This window comes from Felis catus, chromosome A3, assembly GCF_018350175.1.
Source record: "Felis catus isolate Fca126 chromosome A3, F.catus_Fca126_mat1.0, whole genome shotgun sequence".
NCBI classification, from domain to species: Eukaryota; Metazoa; Chordata; class Mammalia; order Carnivora; family Felidae; genus Felis; species Felis catus.
This window is the reverse complement of record NC_058370.1, coordinates 43,543,649-43,557,877: the sequence shown is the minus strand read 5'-3', so window position 1 is coordinate 43,557,877 and position 14,229 is coordinate 43,543,649. Positions and strand designations below refer to the sequence as shown.

At 40.8% G+C, this 14,229-nt stretch overlaps 1 protein-coding gene across 14 annotated transcripts in view; it reads left to right on the top strand.

Moving 5' to 3' along the window:
- Window positions 1-139: 139 nt before the first annotated feature.
- DZANK1 (double zinc ribbon and ankyrin repeat domains 1) overlaps window positions 140-14,229 on the top strand; it is a 71,410-nt gene continuing 57,320 nt past the window's right edge. For 3 of the 14 annotated variants that reach the window (XM_045053918.1, XM_045053920.1, XM_045053917.1), the window contains exons 1-3: window positions 1,391-2,380; window positions 2,886-3,046; window positions 6,395-6,548. In XM_045053918.1, the coding sequence (XP_044909853.1) occupies window positions 2,938-3,046; window positions 6,395-6,548 (263 nt within the window). In that variant the 5' untranslated portion in view covers window positions 1,391-2,380; window positions 2,886-2,937. Of the gene's footprint in view, window positions 269-342; window positions 493-1,388; window positions 2,381-2,885; window positions 3,047-6,394; window positions 6,549-14,229 lie in introns of those variants that run through there. The other 11 variants (XM_045053923.1, XM_045053922.1, XM_045053911.1 and 8 more) reach the window with 8 other exon arrangements.

The window sequence follows — 14,229 nt, the reverse complement described above, 5'->3', positions numbered from 1 at the left end:
CCAACGAGTCTGGTTCCCTCACTCTATGTTGGGATGCCACCTCTGAGCATTTTCCAACCTCTGTGAAGCCATATTCTCAGAGACCTGCAGTGAAGCCTTTAGGAAAGGCGCGCGAGGCCGGTACCAGTCCCCCGGCCAAGCGGCAGAGGCGGGGTTGGTTGCTAGGAAGTCGGTGTCCTCCAATCACCTGCCCGGCTCTCAGTGGGAGGGGCGCGGCTCGCAGCGTCTGTGGAAACCCAGGAGGCAGCAGAGGAGACGGCAAGAGGTGGTGAGCGGTGGGCTGCCTGACTGGGGACAGTGGCGGTACCTCGGTGATCCCAGTCCGGGTTCTGGTGGTCGAAGGAAGAGAGGGAGCAGGAGGAGAAGGGCCTCCCTCACTCCAGCCGAAAGGAAGCGGGCGTCCCTATCTGCCCCTGATGGACAGGGACTGGGACCGGACGGGGTTCCGGATCCGGGAGGCGAGGGGGCGGTCTTGATGGAAGGATTTGATGGGTGAGGGGTGCTGTTGACCCTACACTGCTGTTTGGGCCTAGCATGGTGGTGTACTTCTTGATCCTCTTCGCTTGGGGCCCACAGGCCGCCCCAGCCTCCCAAGGGGTAGCTCCTACTTGCTGCGCGTTATTCCTTCCCCTATATATATAAATATACATACTTATAATATAATATATTTAAATATATATTTATAATGTGATATAAATATATATTTATAATATAATATATTTTTTATATATGACTAAATTTTCAACTTTAAAAATTTTAATTGCCTCTTACTTAAGTGGAAAAATGAGAAACGGCACCTTCTTCTTCCCTCCTTCTCCCTACCCCCCGCCCCAGTCCAGCCACCCTTCTGTAGAGGATATTACTCTAAAATCGGCATCTGCAATTTACATTTGTAGCCTTTGACCTGGAACTATCCAACCAGGCATTAATTTCACTTCTTCAATTTATTTATCCAAGTTTTGGGAATATAGTCTGTGACAAAATTCAAGCCACAAGCTGTTCAGGGCAGCATTATTTACAATTACCAACCAAAGCTAAAAAGAAACTAGTAATAGCCTAAATTCCCAACCACACAATGATAAGATTATATAAGTATATGGAAAACTGTAAATAATAGAGAGTGCAAGAAGTATACTGTATAAATGTAATGAACATATAGATTATAACTGAGTGAGACTATATATCCATAATCACTGAAATTTAAGGGGTGCCTGGGTGGCTCAGTCTTGAATGTCCCAAAGGTCATGATCCACTCAGGTCATGATCCCAGGGTCATGGGATGAAGCCCATGGGTTCTGTGCTGAGCGTGGAACCTGCTTAAGATTCTCTCTCTCTCTCTCTCTCTCTCTCTCTCTCTCTCTCTCTTTCTCTCTTTCTCTCTCTCTCTCTCTCTCCCTCTCTCCCTCTCTCCCTCTCTCCCTCTCCCCTCCATCTCTCCCTTTCTCAAAAAAAAAAAAGTCATTGAAATTTGAAAAGGTGACACAGAGATGTAAATGGTTGTTGTATTAAGGTGACGGTTGTTTTTCCCCTGTATATCCTTTATGTATTAAGAATCATACTCCCTCCCACAGAAAAAGATCAGTAAGGCCTCCATACTTGTACTTAACTGTTTATACAGTAGATAGAGTGGGAGACTTTTTTTGTTTATTTATTTATTTTGAAAGAGAGACAGAGACAGAGAGAAAGAGAATGTGAGCAGGAGAGAGGCAGAGAGGGAGAGAGAGAATCACAATCAGGCTCTATGCTAACCGCTTGGGTCTTGATCTCACTGATGGTGAGATCATTACCTGAGCCAAAATCAAGAGTCAGACCCTTAACCAACTGAACCACCCAGGTGCCCCTAGAGTGGGAGACTTTTTGTTCGTTGCTCACTGTTTGTATCTGTTCCAGCTTCCTTTCAGCTGAGGCATGATACTCTGCCATCCTTCTAAAATTTCTTTGCAGCTTTCAAATGCAAGAACCACTTGGCCACAACAGTAGGGCCTTGAATGTGGAGCTTTCCCAAGGGAGTTGGCTCTAAATTAACATTTCATGCCACGTACAGAGTTACTCTGCTCCTCTTGTGTGATGAGTTGCCCTGAAGCCAGGAGAGGTGGCACATTAATAAGAGGCAGGAAAGGGTGATAGTGATCTAGGGGGAGCTCAGATCAGATCATGAGTAACGGTCTCTGTTCTGATGTACCATAGTCTCCCCTTATCTGCAGTTTTGCTTTTCTTGGTTTCTCTTACGTGCAGTCAACTGGGGCGTGGATGCAGATGATCCCTTTCCTGATGTTAGAAGGTCAGTAGTAGCCTAACGCTACATCACTGTGCCTCAGTCACTCACCTTACTTCATCTCATCATGTAGGCATTTTATCATCTCACATCGTCACAAGAAAGGTGAGTGCAGTACAATAAGATATTTTGAGAGAGACTACATTCACATAACCTATTACAGTATGTTGTTGTAATTGCTCTATTTTATTACTGTTGTAGTTAATCTCTTACTGTGGCTAATTTATAAATTAAACTTTATCATAGGTATGTATAAATAGGGAAAAACAGTATATACAGGGTTTGGCACTATTCATGGTTTCAGGCATCCGCTGGGGGTCTTGAACATTTCCCCCATGGATAAGGGAGGGACTACTATATTCGTTTAATTTGTTCGTGTACAATAATTCTATTCCTATATCCCATTTGTTCGTGCTCTTTTCCCAGAAGTGAGGTAAGTATTTAGATAGTTAAAATTCCACACAAGACCTCAACAGAAAAAATGCATCTGAAGCAATAATTGTTTGAGTTAAAAACGAAATAATATTTTTAGGTGGTATTCTCTTTAGTTTTTAGTAGTTTTGCTGTATTTAAACAAGTGCTTCTCTTTGACTTTTGTATTCAAATGTAGGTGCCTATTGGAATTTATATTCATCCACCTTTTTTTAATGTAAGGAGGGAAAATGACTGCTGGTTCAGTGTGTGTCCCTCAGATCATACCACTGCGAGTGCCTCCACCTGGAAAAGCCAACCATGAAATTGATAACAATACACTTTTAGAAATGAAATCAGGTAAGAATCACATGTACTTGAAATTACGTAAAATAACATTGCCACATTTCTTATGTTCATCTCGTTGATTTCTCACTTTGCGTGCCTTCTACAATTAGGACCTTGGGGATTTTGTACAAGTCCCAAAATTTGCAATAGCGTTGTACTTGGTGGTTTGTGGAGTCGTGTATATTTAAATTAAAATGGTTAGCTTTGAGGCATCTGGGTGGCTCAGTCGGTTGAGCGTCTGATTCTTGATTTCAGCTCAGGTCATGATCTCATGGTTATTGGGGTCAAGCCCCACATCAGGCTCTGTGCTGGCAGTGTGGAGCCTGCTTGGGATTCTCTGTCTCTCCTCTCTCTCTCTGCCCCTCCCCCTACTTGCACGTGCGTGCACTCTCTCTCTCAAAATAAAGAAACAAACATTTAAAAATAAATAAGTAAAATGGTTAGCTTTGACCAACCTTTCATTTGTTTCAGTACACAGTTGCAGCAATGCCTTGACTCACATTAGCCTAAGTGACTTCCTTAGGATTCTTATTATTTTGCTGGGATAATAAATTTGACCTACTAACACAGGTTTTGCAGTCAGGCATATTGGAGATTAAATCCTGACTTTGACAACTTCTAGTGATACATTACTGAGCCTTTCTGAGTCTGAGTCTGCGTTTTTTCATTGTTAGACAGTGAGAATATTATCAGCTCTTAGACCCTGTGTCAAGGTCTGGCACATTAGTAATGCCCAAATAAATCTTAACATTATTACAGAAAGAAAGCAGTGAATACATTTCCTGGTAATGACAGGAATGTATATACATGTACTCGTATATATATCTACATATATATGTACACGTGTATGTGTGTGTGTGTGTGTGTGTGTATAAAATTAACATAAGGAGAAATTAAACCTTTGTTTTTAATTTGAGAGAGAAAGAGCACATGAGTGGGGGAGAAAGGCAGAGGGAGAGAGAGAGAATCTTAAGCAGGTACCATGCTCAGCACAGAGCCCAACATGGGGTTTGATCCCGCAACCCTAGGATCATGACTCGAGCCAAAATCAAAAGTCAGATGCTCAACCAACTGAGACACCAGGCACCCCTTTATTTTATTTTTTTTAAGGTAATGTCTGTGCCCAATGTGGAGCTTGAACTCACCACCCTGAGATCAAGAGTAACATACTGGGGCTCCTTGGGATTCTCTCTCTCCCTCTCTCTTTCTGCCACGCCCTCACTCATGACTACATGCTCTCATTCTCTCTCAAAATAAACATAAAAAAAAAAAAAAAAACCCCAACCAACCAACCAAGCAAACAAAAAAAGAGATCCATGTTCTTACCCAGCCGGGTGCCCTGGGAAAGTTTTATAGATAAAATATATGAGCAAATACTTGTTTTAAAAGATTTTGAAGTTCCAATTATATATTTCAATAAATAATGTGTAAAAACTATTTATCTATATTTTATGGTGACTCCTGTACTTCCTAGACAAATTCCAACTAAGAATACTTTATAATATACTACATCTCCCTTTATCTTTTTTAAATGTTTATTTATTTATTTATTTATTTATTTATTTATTTAAAAATTTTAATGTTTATTTATCTGTGAGAGACAGAGATAGAGCATGAATGGGAGAGGGACAGACAGAGAGAGAGAGACAAGAATCCAAAGCAGGCTCCAGGCTCTGAGTTGTCAGCACAGAGCCTGACGTGGGGCTCAAACTCATGAACCATGAGATCATGACCTGAGCTGAAGTCAGACGCTTAACCGACTGAGCCACCCAGGCGCCCCTTTAATGTTTATTTTTGAGAGAGAGAGAAACAGACAGAGAGTGTATACACATGCAAGAGAGGGCAGGGGGAGAGTGTGTTCACACGCAAGAGAGGGCAGAGAGGGAGACACAGAATCCAAAGGAGGCTCCAGGCTCTGAGCTGTCAGTGGAGAGCGCGATGTGGGACTCAAACTCATGAACTGGGAGATCATGGCCTGCAGAAGCCAGATGCTTAACTGACTGAGCCACCCAGGCACCCCTACATCTTAAAAGCTAGTATTATTTTTTAAAATTCTCTTTATCTTAAAAGCTAGTATTATTGTTTAAAATTCTCAAGCTAAAATGCAGGGTTTTTTTTAAGTTTATTTATTTATTTTGAGAGACAGAGCGAGAGGGGGTGAGGGAGGCGCAGAGAGACAGGGAGAGAATCCCAAGCAGGCTCCGTGCTATTAGTGCAGAGCCCAGTGAAGGGCTAGATCTTACAAGCCATGAGGTCATGACCTGAGCCAAGAATCTGACACTTGAGGTGGAGAGTCCACCTGCACCACCTAAGTGCCCCCAAAATACAAATTTTAAAAAATGTGCCTATAGCACTTGGGATGATTATTAACAAATGATGATATGAATGATAGAGGATTCAAATTCCCTAATATTTAAAATGTTCAATAAATAAAGAGGTTGTACAATTTAATAACAAAAAGAATAATAACCCAATAGAAAAGTGGGCAAAAGATAGGAAAGAACATTTTATAGGAAAGGAAACATAGGTGTCTTTTAAACATACGGGAATATGCTTCCACCCATCCCTTTGCCTACTTGCTAAGCAGACCTTATCCCCTGCTTTATTTACTCCATTGGATTTAGCCACCCCTTGATATCACATATATACTTGTTTGTTTACTGTTTGTGTGTCTTTTATAAACTAGAGGCTCTGTGAGAGCAGGGACTTTGGTCACTAGTTATCATCCATCACCACACAGTTACAATTTTTTTTTCTTGTGGTGAGAACGTTTGAGATCACCTCTCTTAGCAACCATTTTTGATCTTTTGAACTTTGAATTCTGTAAATTTATTACCTTTAAAATTCTTCCAAGAAGTGTAGGAATCATTCACCAAGTCCAAATAAAATATAATACCAGGATTTCTGAAGCAATGCTCAAAAAATAAAAACTTAGCTTCTGCTTTCTACATGGGTGTTGTGGTCTTAAAACTGAGCCCCACTCTATTTATATCGATGCCTTATTGGAGTGGCACAATAGCAAAGAGGTGCAAGAGCATGGGCTATGGATCCAGTGTAGCCAAAGTGAAACCATAACTCTGCTGTTATTGAATGACTTTCTTACCCTCCCTGGGACTCAGTTTCCTCATCTATAAAGTGAGTATAAAGTGGGACCTGTCATATAGGGTTGTACACACGCAATGAACTAATTCATATAAAGCACACTGCCTGGCACAGAGAAAGAATTCAATTATTGTTAGTTATTGTTACACATTCTTATAATATATTAAAAAATCTCATTAATTAACTGACCAATGGACATTATTCAGAGACTATGCTACTTTAGTGTTAATTACAGTTACCCTGTTTTGGGTTTTTCAGACACCCCAGATGTCAACATATATTATACACTGGATGGCAGCAAACCTGAATTTCTGAAGAGAATCGGTTATCGTGAAAACAATACATTTAAGTATACGAAGCCTATTACTCTGCCTGATGGAAAAATACAAGTTAAAGCTATTGCAGTCTCTAAGTAAGTTAAGAGCATGGTGATTAAAATAACTGGTCAGATAATGACATTATTTTTTAATTTTATTTCTTCCTTTAAGAATAAGTGTTGTATTAGAAGGTCACTAAAGGGAAAGTAACTTTAATTTCAACATATATCTATAGCTTTTGTGTTTTGTTTGTCTTTTACTGAGGTATACTGTAAAGTGTACAAATCATGAGAATACAGCTTGATGAGGTGCTGTGTATATTAATATATATTAACACTGTTTTTCTTTTTTTTTTTTTAAGTTTATTTCTTTATTTTGAGAGAGAGAGAGAGAGCACAAGCAGGGAAGGGGCAGAGAGAGGGAGAGACAGAATCCTAAGCAGGCTCCACACCATAAGTGCAGAGCCTGATGCAGAGCTCGAACTCAAGAAATGTGAGATCATGACCTGGGCTGAGATCAAGAGTTGGATGCTTAATTGACTGCGCCACCCAGGCGCCCCAACACTGTTTGTATTTTCAATTCCACGTTGGGATTTTGGGAAGGAAGAGCCTTTTCAGGGTTTGGGACCTTTGGAGTGGTTCATCAGACTTTGAAGAAAATACTGTTTTTAGTGGATGGTTCTTTTATTCCATAGGACACAGCCTACAACCACCACCATCATTCTCTATTTTATTTTGTATTGACTTAATCGACCTTCATGGCGACTGCCATTTTAATCTTTGGACATTAGCTCCTTTATTCCTTTCTTTGTCCTTTCTTTCCTGCTTAAGGACTTTTGCTAATTTTCAAGTATAGAAACACCACTTAATTTTGAAACTGTGTGTTATAGAGAAAATAACTCAAATGCTTTGCCAGTCTGTGTGTCTGTGATAGAAGAATTCTACTGCACAGCAAGACAGGTTTAGCCACATTTTTGAAACACTTTTAAAGCCCCATACCCTGGATATGCACAGGTACTTTATAAAAGTCTCTCCAGGCTCCCCCTGGTGGCTGAGCTACTGCATGGCTTTTGAGGAGAGCTACAAATTATACACAGATGACTGCTTTGGCGTTTGGAAATTTTAAAAAGAATACAATCAAAACAAAACAAAACACTCTTATACACATTATTGTTCTTAATTAAAGATTGGAAAAAATTGGCTTTTTTCACTTGCCAAACCACTTCTGTCAAACAAGTCATCTCAAATATCATTAAAAACAAGCAGGGGCATCTGGGTGGCTCAGTCAGTTAAGTATCTGACTTTTGGTTTTGGCTCACGTCATGATCTTGTGGTTTGTAGGACTGAGCCCCATGTCCGGCTCTGTGCTAAGAGCCTCCTTGGAATTCTCTCTCTCTGCCCCTCCCCCATTCACACTCTTTCTTGCCCTCTCTCTCAAAATAAATAAACATTTAAAAAAATTAACAAGCAAAAAAAAAAAAAAAAGAAAAAATTAACAAGCAAAATACTCTGGTGCTTAATGCTCTAAGGCAGCCCCTCTTATAAGTGGCAGGCAGTAATGATACGAAGTAGTAATTACTAACTATGTAATTCAGAGGAGTTAACATAGCTTCCAAAAGAGTGTAAAATAAGGTCATTCTTTATGCATCTCCCCATCTTGCTCTGTGCCCACTTAACATCTGTCCTGAAAGCACTGTTAGTACTTCAGGTGAGCTCTGCTCAGGGAAGGTATTTATACAAAAATGTTTTTGAGTCTTCAAGACAGGAAAGAAATTATACTGCTTCACCTAAGCCTTTTTTTCTAGGTACTTAAGGTAATTAATTTCTTAATAGAGATAAAAGGATTTGAAATGAGAGTGTTAACAATTGAAGGCCACTAAAATGTTAAGAGGAAAAATTATGGGGGTGCCTGGGTGGCTCAGTCAGTTAAGTGTCCGACTTGGGCTCAGGTCATGATCTCACGGTCTGTGGGTTCGAGCTCCGCGTCAGGCTCTGTGCTGAGAGCTCAGAGCCTGGAGCCTGCTTCGGATTCTGTGTTTCCATCTCTCTCCGCTCTTCTCCTGCTCATGTTGTCTCTCTCTCAAAAATAAAAAAAAAATTTTTTTTAAAAGGAGGAAAAATTATGGTCATGAAGTTTTGAGTGATATGGGAAAATATTTATGATATAAGTGAAAACAAATTAGGGTGTAAGAGTACACTATAGTATTTTGACACTTTTTAGAAATGCGTTGTACCAAAAAAAAAAAAAAGAAAAAGAAATATGTTGGAACAGAACTGGAGAAGGGCAATGACCAGAGCTGAGTGAGCAGTAGGCAAGGAGGGCCCATTACACGGAGGCAGCGATCTCCCCTTTCCCTGAGCCAGACTGCCAGGGACACTGTGGATGTCTTTGTTTCAAAGGAGTCAGGTTAAGGGACAGCCCCAGTCCCTTGTGAACACACAAGCCATACGTTAGCATTCTTTGCCTCTGGTGATTCAGTCACTTTTTGTGTTGTTGATAATTTTTATAGCTTCCAAAATTTAACAGTGAGCATTGCTTTTGTAATATGCAGAAATAACACAGAATCTCCAAAATCATCATGGAACCAGTGCTTCTCAAGCTTGGCTACTGAATCAGTTGGCTCTTGCTGTATAACAAATCACCCTGACAGTTAGTGGTCTTAAAAGAAACATCATTTATTTGCTCATTATTCTGTGGATCAGCATTTTGGTGTGCATTCATCCGGGTAGTTGTTCTGCTGGCCTTGCCTGAGGTCACTGACATGGCAGCAGTAATTTTGGTCTCACCTTGAGCCCACTAGTCTAAGAAAGTTTGAGTCACATTTCTGGTGGTTGATGTAAGTCGTTGGCTGAGCCTTGTGTCTCCAGTTGGGTAACCTGAGTTTTTTTTTCACTCAGTTCCAAAAGCTGTAAGAGAAACGGCAAGCCCTAATGCGCAGATGTTTTTCTAGTCTCTGCTTGTGTCGTATTTGTTAATGTTTCATTGACCAAAGTAAGTCATGTGGCAACACTCAAAGTCAATGTGTGAGGGGATTCTACAAGGGCACCAGGGCACCACGGTGCAGATAGATAAGGCATAATGTCTCGGACTATTATTGTGACAGTCTACCACAGGTTGCCATCAGAGTCACCCAGGGAGCCTTGCAGAATCTCTGTGCCCAGGTCACACACTCCAGACCAACTAAACAACAATCTCTTGGGGGTGAGACCCAGGCATCAGTATTTTTAAAGTTTCCTGATGATTCTAATATGCAACCAAAAGTGGCAACTGACACATTAATGGGGGAAAATGTTTCCATTTAGAGAGATTTGACCAATACAACTTTTTTGAAATACAGTAAAACCTTGGATTGTGAGTAACTTGTTCTGCGAGTGTTCCACAAAATGAGCAAACATTTCTACTAAATTTTAACTTGATAAATGAGTGATGTCTTGCAATACGAGTAGTACGTGATGCCAAATGTCACATGATCACAACTGAGCCAATGGTTCTTGAAACTTGCTTTGATATACAAGTGCTTTGGACTACAAGCATGTTTCCAGAATGAATTATGCTCACAAACCAGGGTTTTACATATATGATATGTATATATGATATATAAATATATATATATATATATATATTTAATGCTTGTTTATTTTTGACAGGGAGAGAGAGTGTGTACAAGTGGGGGAGGGGGCGGGGGGGAGACTGAGGGTCTGAGGCGGGTTCTGCACTGGCAGAAGAGAGCCCAATGTAGGGCTTGGATTCACAAACCATGAAATCATGACTTGAGCCAAAGTTGGAGGTCTAACTGACTGAGCCACCCAGGTGTCCCTGAAATATATATAGATATATATATATATATATATATATATATACACACACATATATATATATCTATATATATTTAATGTTTATTTTATTTTTGAGAGGGAGAGGGGCAAAGAGAGAGGGGGACAGAGTATCCGAAGTGGACTCTGTACTGACAGCAGAGAGCCCGAACCAGGGCTTGAACTCATGAACCATGAGATCATGACCTGAGCTGAAGTTGGACACTCAACCACTGAGCCACCCAGGCGCCTATGAAATATATTTTTATTAAAGTGTCATATTCTAGAATGAAATAAAAGGACGTGTTTGCCTTCATGTGTCCTTATATATATACATGAATTTTCACATCAGAGCATGGTCAATGAGGAACACAGGTGAACAGGAGGGGCTGGGAGCTTGGGGGCATTTCAGCAAGCAGGGGTGGTTTTAGGTTTTTAGTTTATTTATTTATTTAGAGAGAGAGGAGGAGGAGTGGCTGAGAGAGAGAGAGAGAGAGAGAGAGAGAGAGAGAGAGAGAAAATCCCAAGCAAGCTCTGCGTTGTCAACACAGAGCCTGACACGAGGCTGGAACCGATGAACTGTGAGATCGTGACCTGAGCTGTATAATCAATAGACAGATGCTTAACTGACTGAGCCACCCAGGTGCCCCAGGTTTTAGGTTTTAATGGTGCATAATCATGGTCTAGTCCAGGGTCTGTAAACTTTCTGACATCTGTTTTGCTTGTTTAAAAGCCACCTTTATGGCCAGGAAATTCCCGCTTTGATATCATCATTGTTTTGAGAATGAACTTGGGTGGTTCTCCCTTCTTTGTCAGTTACCTTATATGGCGGTTAAGATAAATGGAGCTGCCCTGAGGTAAAAGTTGTCTTGAACTGAAGGTAGGTGGTTGGGGGAGCCAGAGTTCCCTAAGAAAAGCCATTTTCCTTCCATGAGGGACATCCCAGTTTTACAGAAATGGAATGAAGTAAACTCATTAGCAGGTTACCAGGGTATGTCATGGTCATCCCTCTGCAGCCCTGTGCCGGATATAACGTGTAGAGGAAAGATCCAGATGTCATCTCCATAGGCAGCAACAAAGGCAAGAAGAACACTGCTTCAAGAAAGGTAGTTTGGACAGTGGGACAGAGGATGGAGGTTGTTGACCTTCAGATCTGGACTTTAATCCCAGTTCTCTTGCTCCTCTTTGTCTGACCTTGAATAAGTTATGTGGCCTTCTGATTCTCAGTTTCCCCATTTATTAAATGAAGTTAATAAAACTTAGTTGACAGCCATTGTGAAGATCAGAGGCAATACACTTGGCATCGCACATGTAGTAGCTGTTATTGTTGTTTGTTGCTATTCAGATTCTTAACAAAGGCCTAGCAGATTGCTGTTGTGTGACCCAACTCAAAAGGCATGCTTCTGTATTTGAAAAATCTCTGCCTGCCTGGGTAAGTGGTTTCCACTTAACCCTTTCATGTTCCTAAACCAGAGATTCTCAGTTGGGCATAATTCGGCCCCAAAGGGGACATTTTGTAATGTCTGGAAATATTTTTGGTTACCACATCTGGAAGTGGGAGTGTGCTGGTAGCATCTGATGGGTGGAGATCAAGGATGTTGCTAACCATGTTGTGCACAAGACAGCCTCCTACAACAGAGTTATCGAACCTGAAGTTTCAGTAGTTCTCAGTAGATTGAGAAAACCCGACCTGGACAAGTTGCAGAATTCTTACAGATCCAGCTTCTTACCTCTTGTAATCATCCAAGTAATTCTGTTGTTTTATTGAGAGGATAATAATCTTTGTGAGGACAGAGCTACATGTAACTTTTTATTTTATTTTATTTTTGTCGAATGTACCTTCTATTACTCCTCCTAAAGATCCATATTTAAGGCCTCTGATTTCAATCCTTGAAAAAATTTATGTGTATTCAAGTGAGATTTGGGCTGAGTAGGATTTCTAGCTCCAACCCCAAACCTAAGCCTTTTTTGATATGCAGTCAAGAAATCCTTCTACTTAGCAGACATTTGAAGCTAGTTTCTGGGCTCCTTTTGGAGGGAGCAAAGTCCATGGGTGAGAACCCTGGCTGGGTCCCCATGGAAGGTGCCGGCTGTGGTGGAGACAACCCATGTCTTCCAGGAGTAGAGCAAGTGGCTGGGCAGTCAGGCTTCTACTCAGCGTGATGGGGTGGGGGCTAGAAGCACACATTTCAGGGAGCCCTGCAGTTATCCAGACTTTGAAGGATTCCTGAATGGAGATGTTTGTGGTGTCCAGGAAGTGCGCTAGCAAGGAGGACGACTGTATGTATATTGGATGACAGACCTGAGCCCAAAAATGAACATTTAGATGAAATGAACGTTGGAGTGAAGGAGTTAAGCAAAGATCATCTGTATCTGCGTCCAGATTTCTGTACCTGTAAAACTGGTTTTGTTATTAAGAATAAAACAAAACAAAACAAAACAAAACATGTGCTTCCCTAAAGTTTAGCCACCCGTATATCGCTCCAGCCAATGAACATGCAAGTATCCATTGATCATATTATTTCTTCAGTATTGTCCCTCACTGATAGTGGTGATTGACGTGAATTATGTATTTCTGATAATTCTTTTCTTCTAAAAATGTAGCCTGAAACTTGTATATTGCTTAATGTTTAACATTTCTCAACTGTTTTAGAATTGATGTTTATGTGTTTACAAAGATTTACTTAATCAAAGAATTTAAAGCATTTTAGGACATGGAAAAGTAAAAGAGCCCAGACATGTAAGACTATATTTGTGTGGTGACATCTTTTTAATTAAATTTTTTTTTTTTAATTTTTAAATGATTATGTATTTTGAGAGAGAGAGAGAGCAAGAGAGAGAGAGAGAGCATGATCACGGGTGGGGCAGAGAGAGGGAGGGAGAAAGAGAAATTATCCCAAGCAGTCTCCATGCTGCCAGCACAGAGCCAGATGTGGGGCTTGACTACACAAACTGTGAGATCATGACCTGAGCCCAAACCAAGAGTTGGACACTTAACCAGTTGAGCCACCCAGGTGCTCTGGTGAAATTCATTTTAAATGTCTGGAAAAGGTAAAATTATAGGGATAAGATACAGATCATTGGTTGCCTGGGGTAGGGGTTGGTAGCAAGGAGTGTCTTCAAACAGGCACAAGGGATTTTTTGGGGTGGGGGGTGACAGAAGTGTTCTAAAACTGGATTGTGGTAATGGTCACACAATTGTATAAATTTGCTAAATATTCTCAAACTATATACTTAAAATAGGTGAGTTTCATGTCATGTAAATTATACCTCAATAAAGTTGTTTTTAAAAATTAAGAGGGGCACCTGGGTGGCTCATTTGTTTGAACAGCCAACTTTTTTTTTTTTTAATGTTTATTTATTTTGAGAGAGGGCGCGCAAGCGCAAGCGAATGCGGGGGAGGGGCAGACAGGGAGACACAGAAGCTGAAGCAGGCTCCAGGCTCTGAGCTGTCAGCATAGAGCCTGACCCAGGGCCTGAACTCACAAACCACGAGATCATGACTTGAGCCAAAGTTGGATGCTTGATGGACTGAGCCACCCAGGCAGCCCATGAGTGTCTACCTCTTGATTTTAACTTGGGTCATGATCCCAGAGTTGTGAGATAAAGCCTGTGTCAGGCTCTGCACCCCCTATATTCCTCTCCCCTCCTTGCATGTGCTCTGTCTCTCTAAAAAAATAAAAATAAAATAAATGGGAAAAAAAAAAGAGTCTAGGCAAGCTGCTGGTGCTGAGATGCAGTCACCACCAGTTTTTAGTTATGGGCACCTCTATATTGCTTTCTATTGTATCCAAGAGGAACAAGATTAATGGTGAAATGTTATGAATACATTGAAAAATTGCTGGTATGTAAGGAATTAAGCTTGCCAGAGCAGATGCTACCTTCAGCTGGAGGAAGGAAAATTCTCTTGGCTCACATGGAATGGTTTATTGGTAACCCCACTCTTTGTTTTAGAATAGTTTGA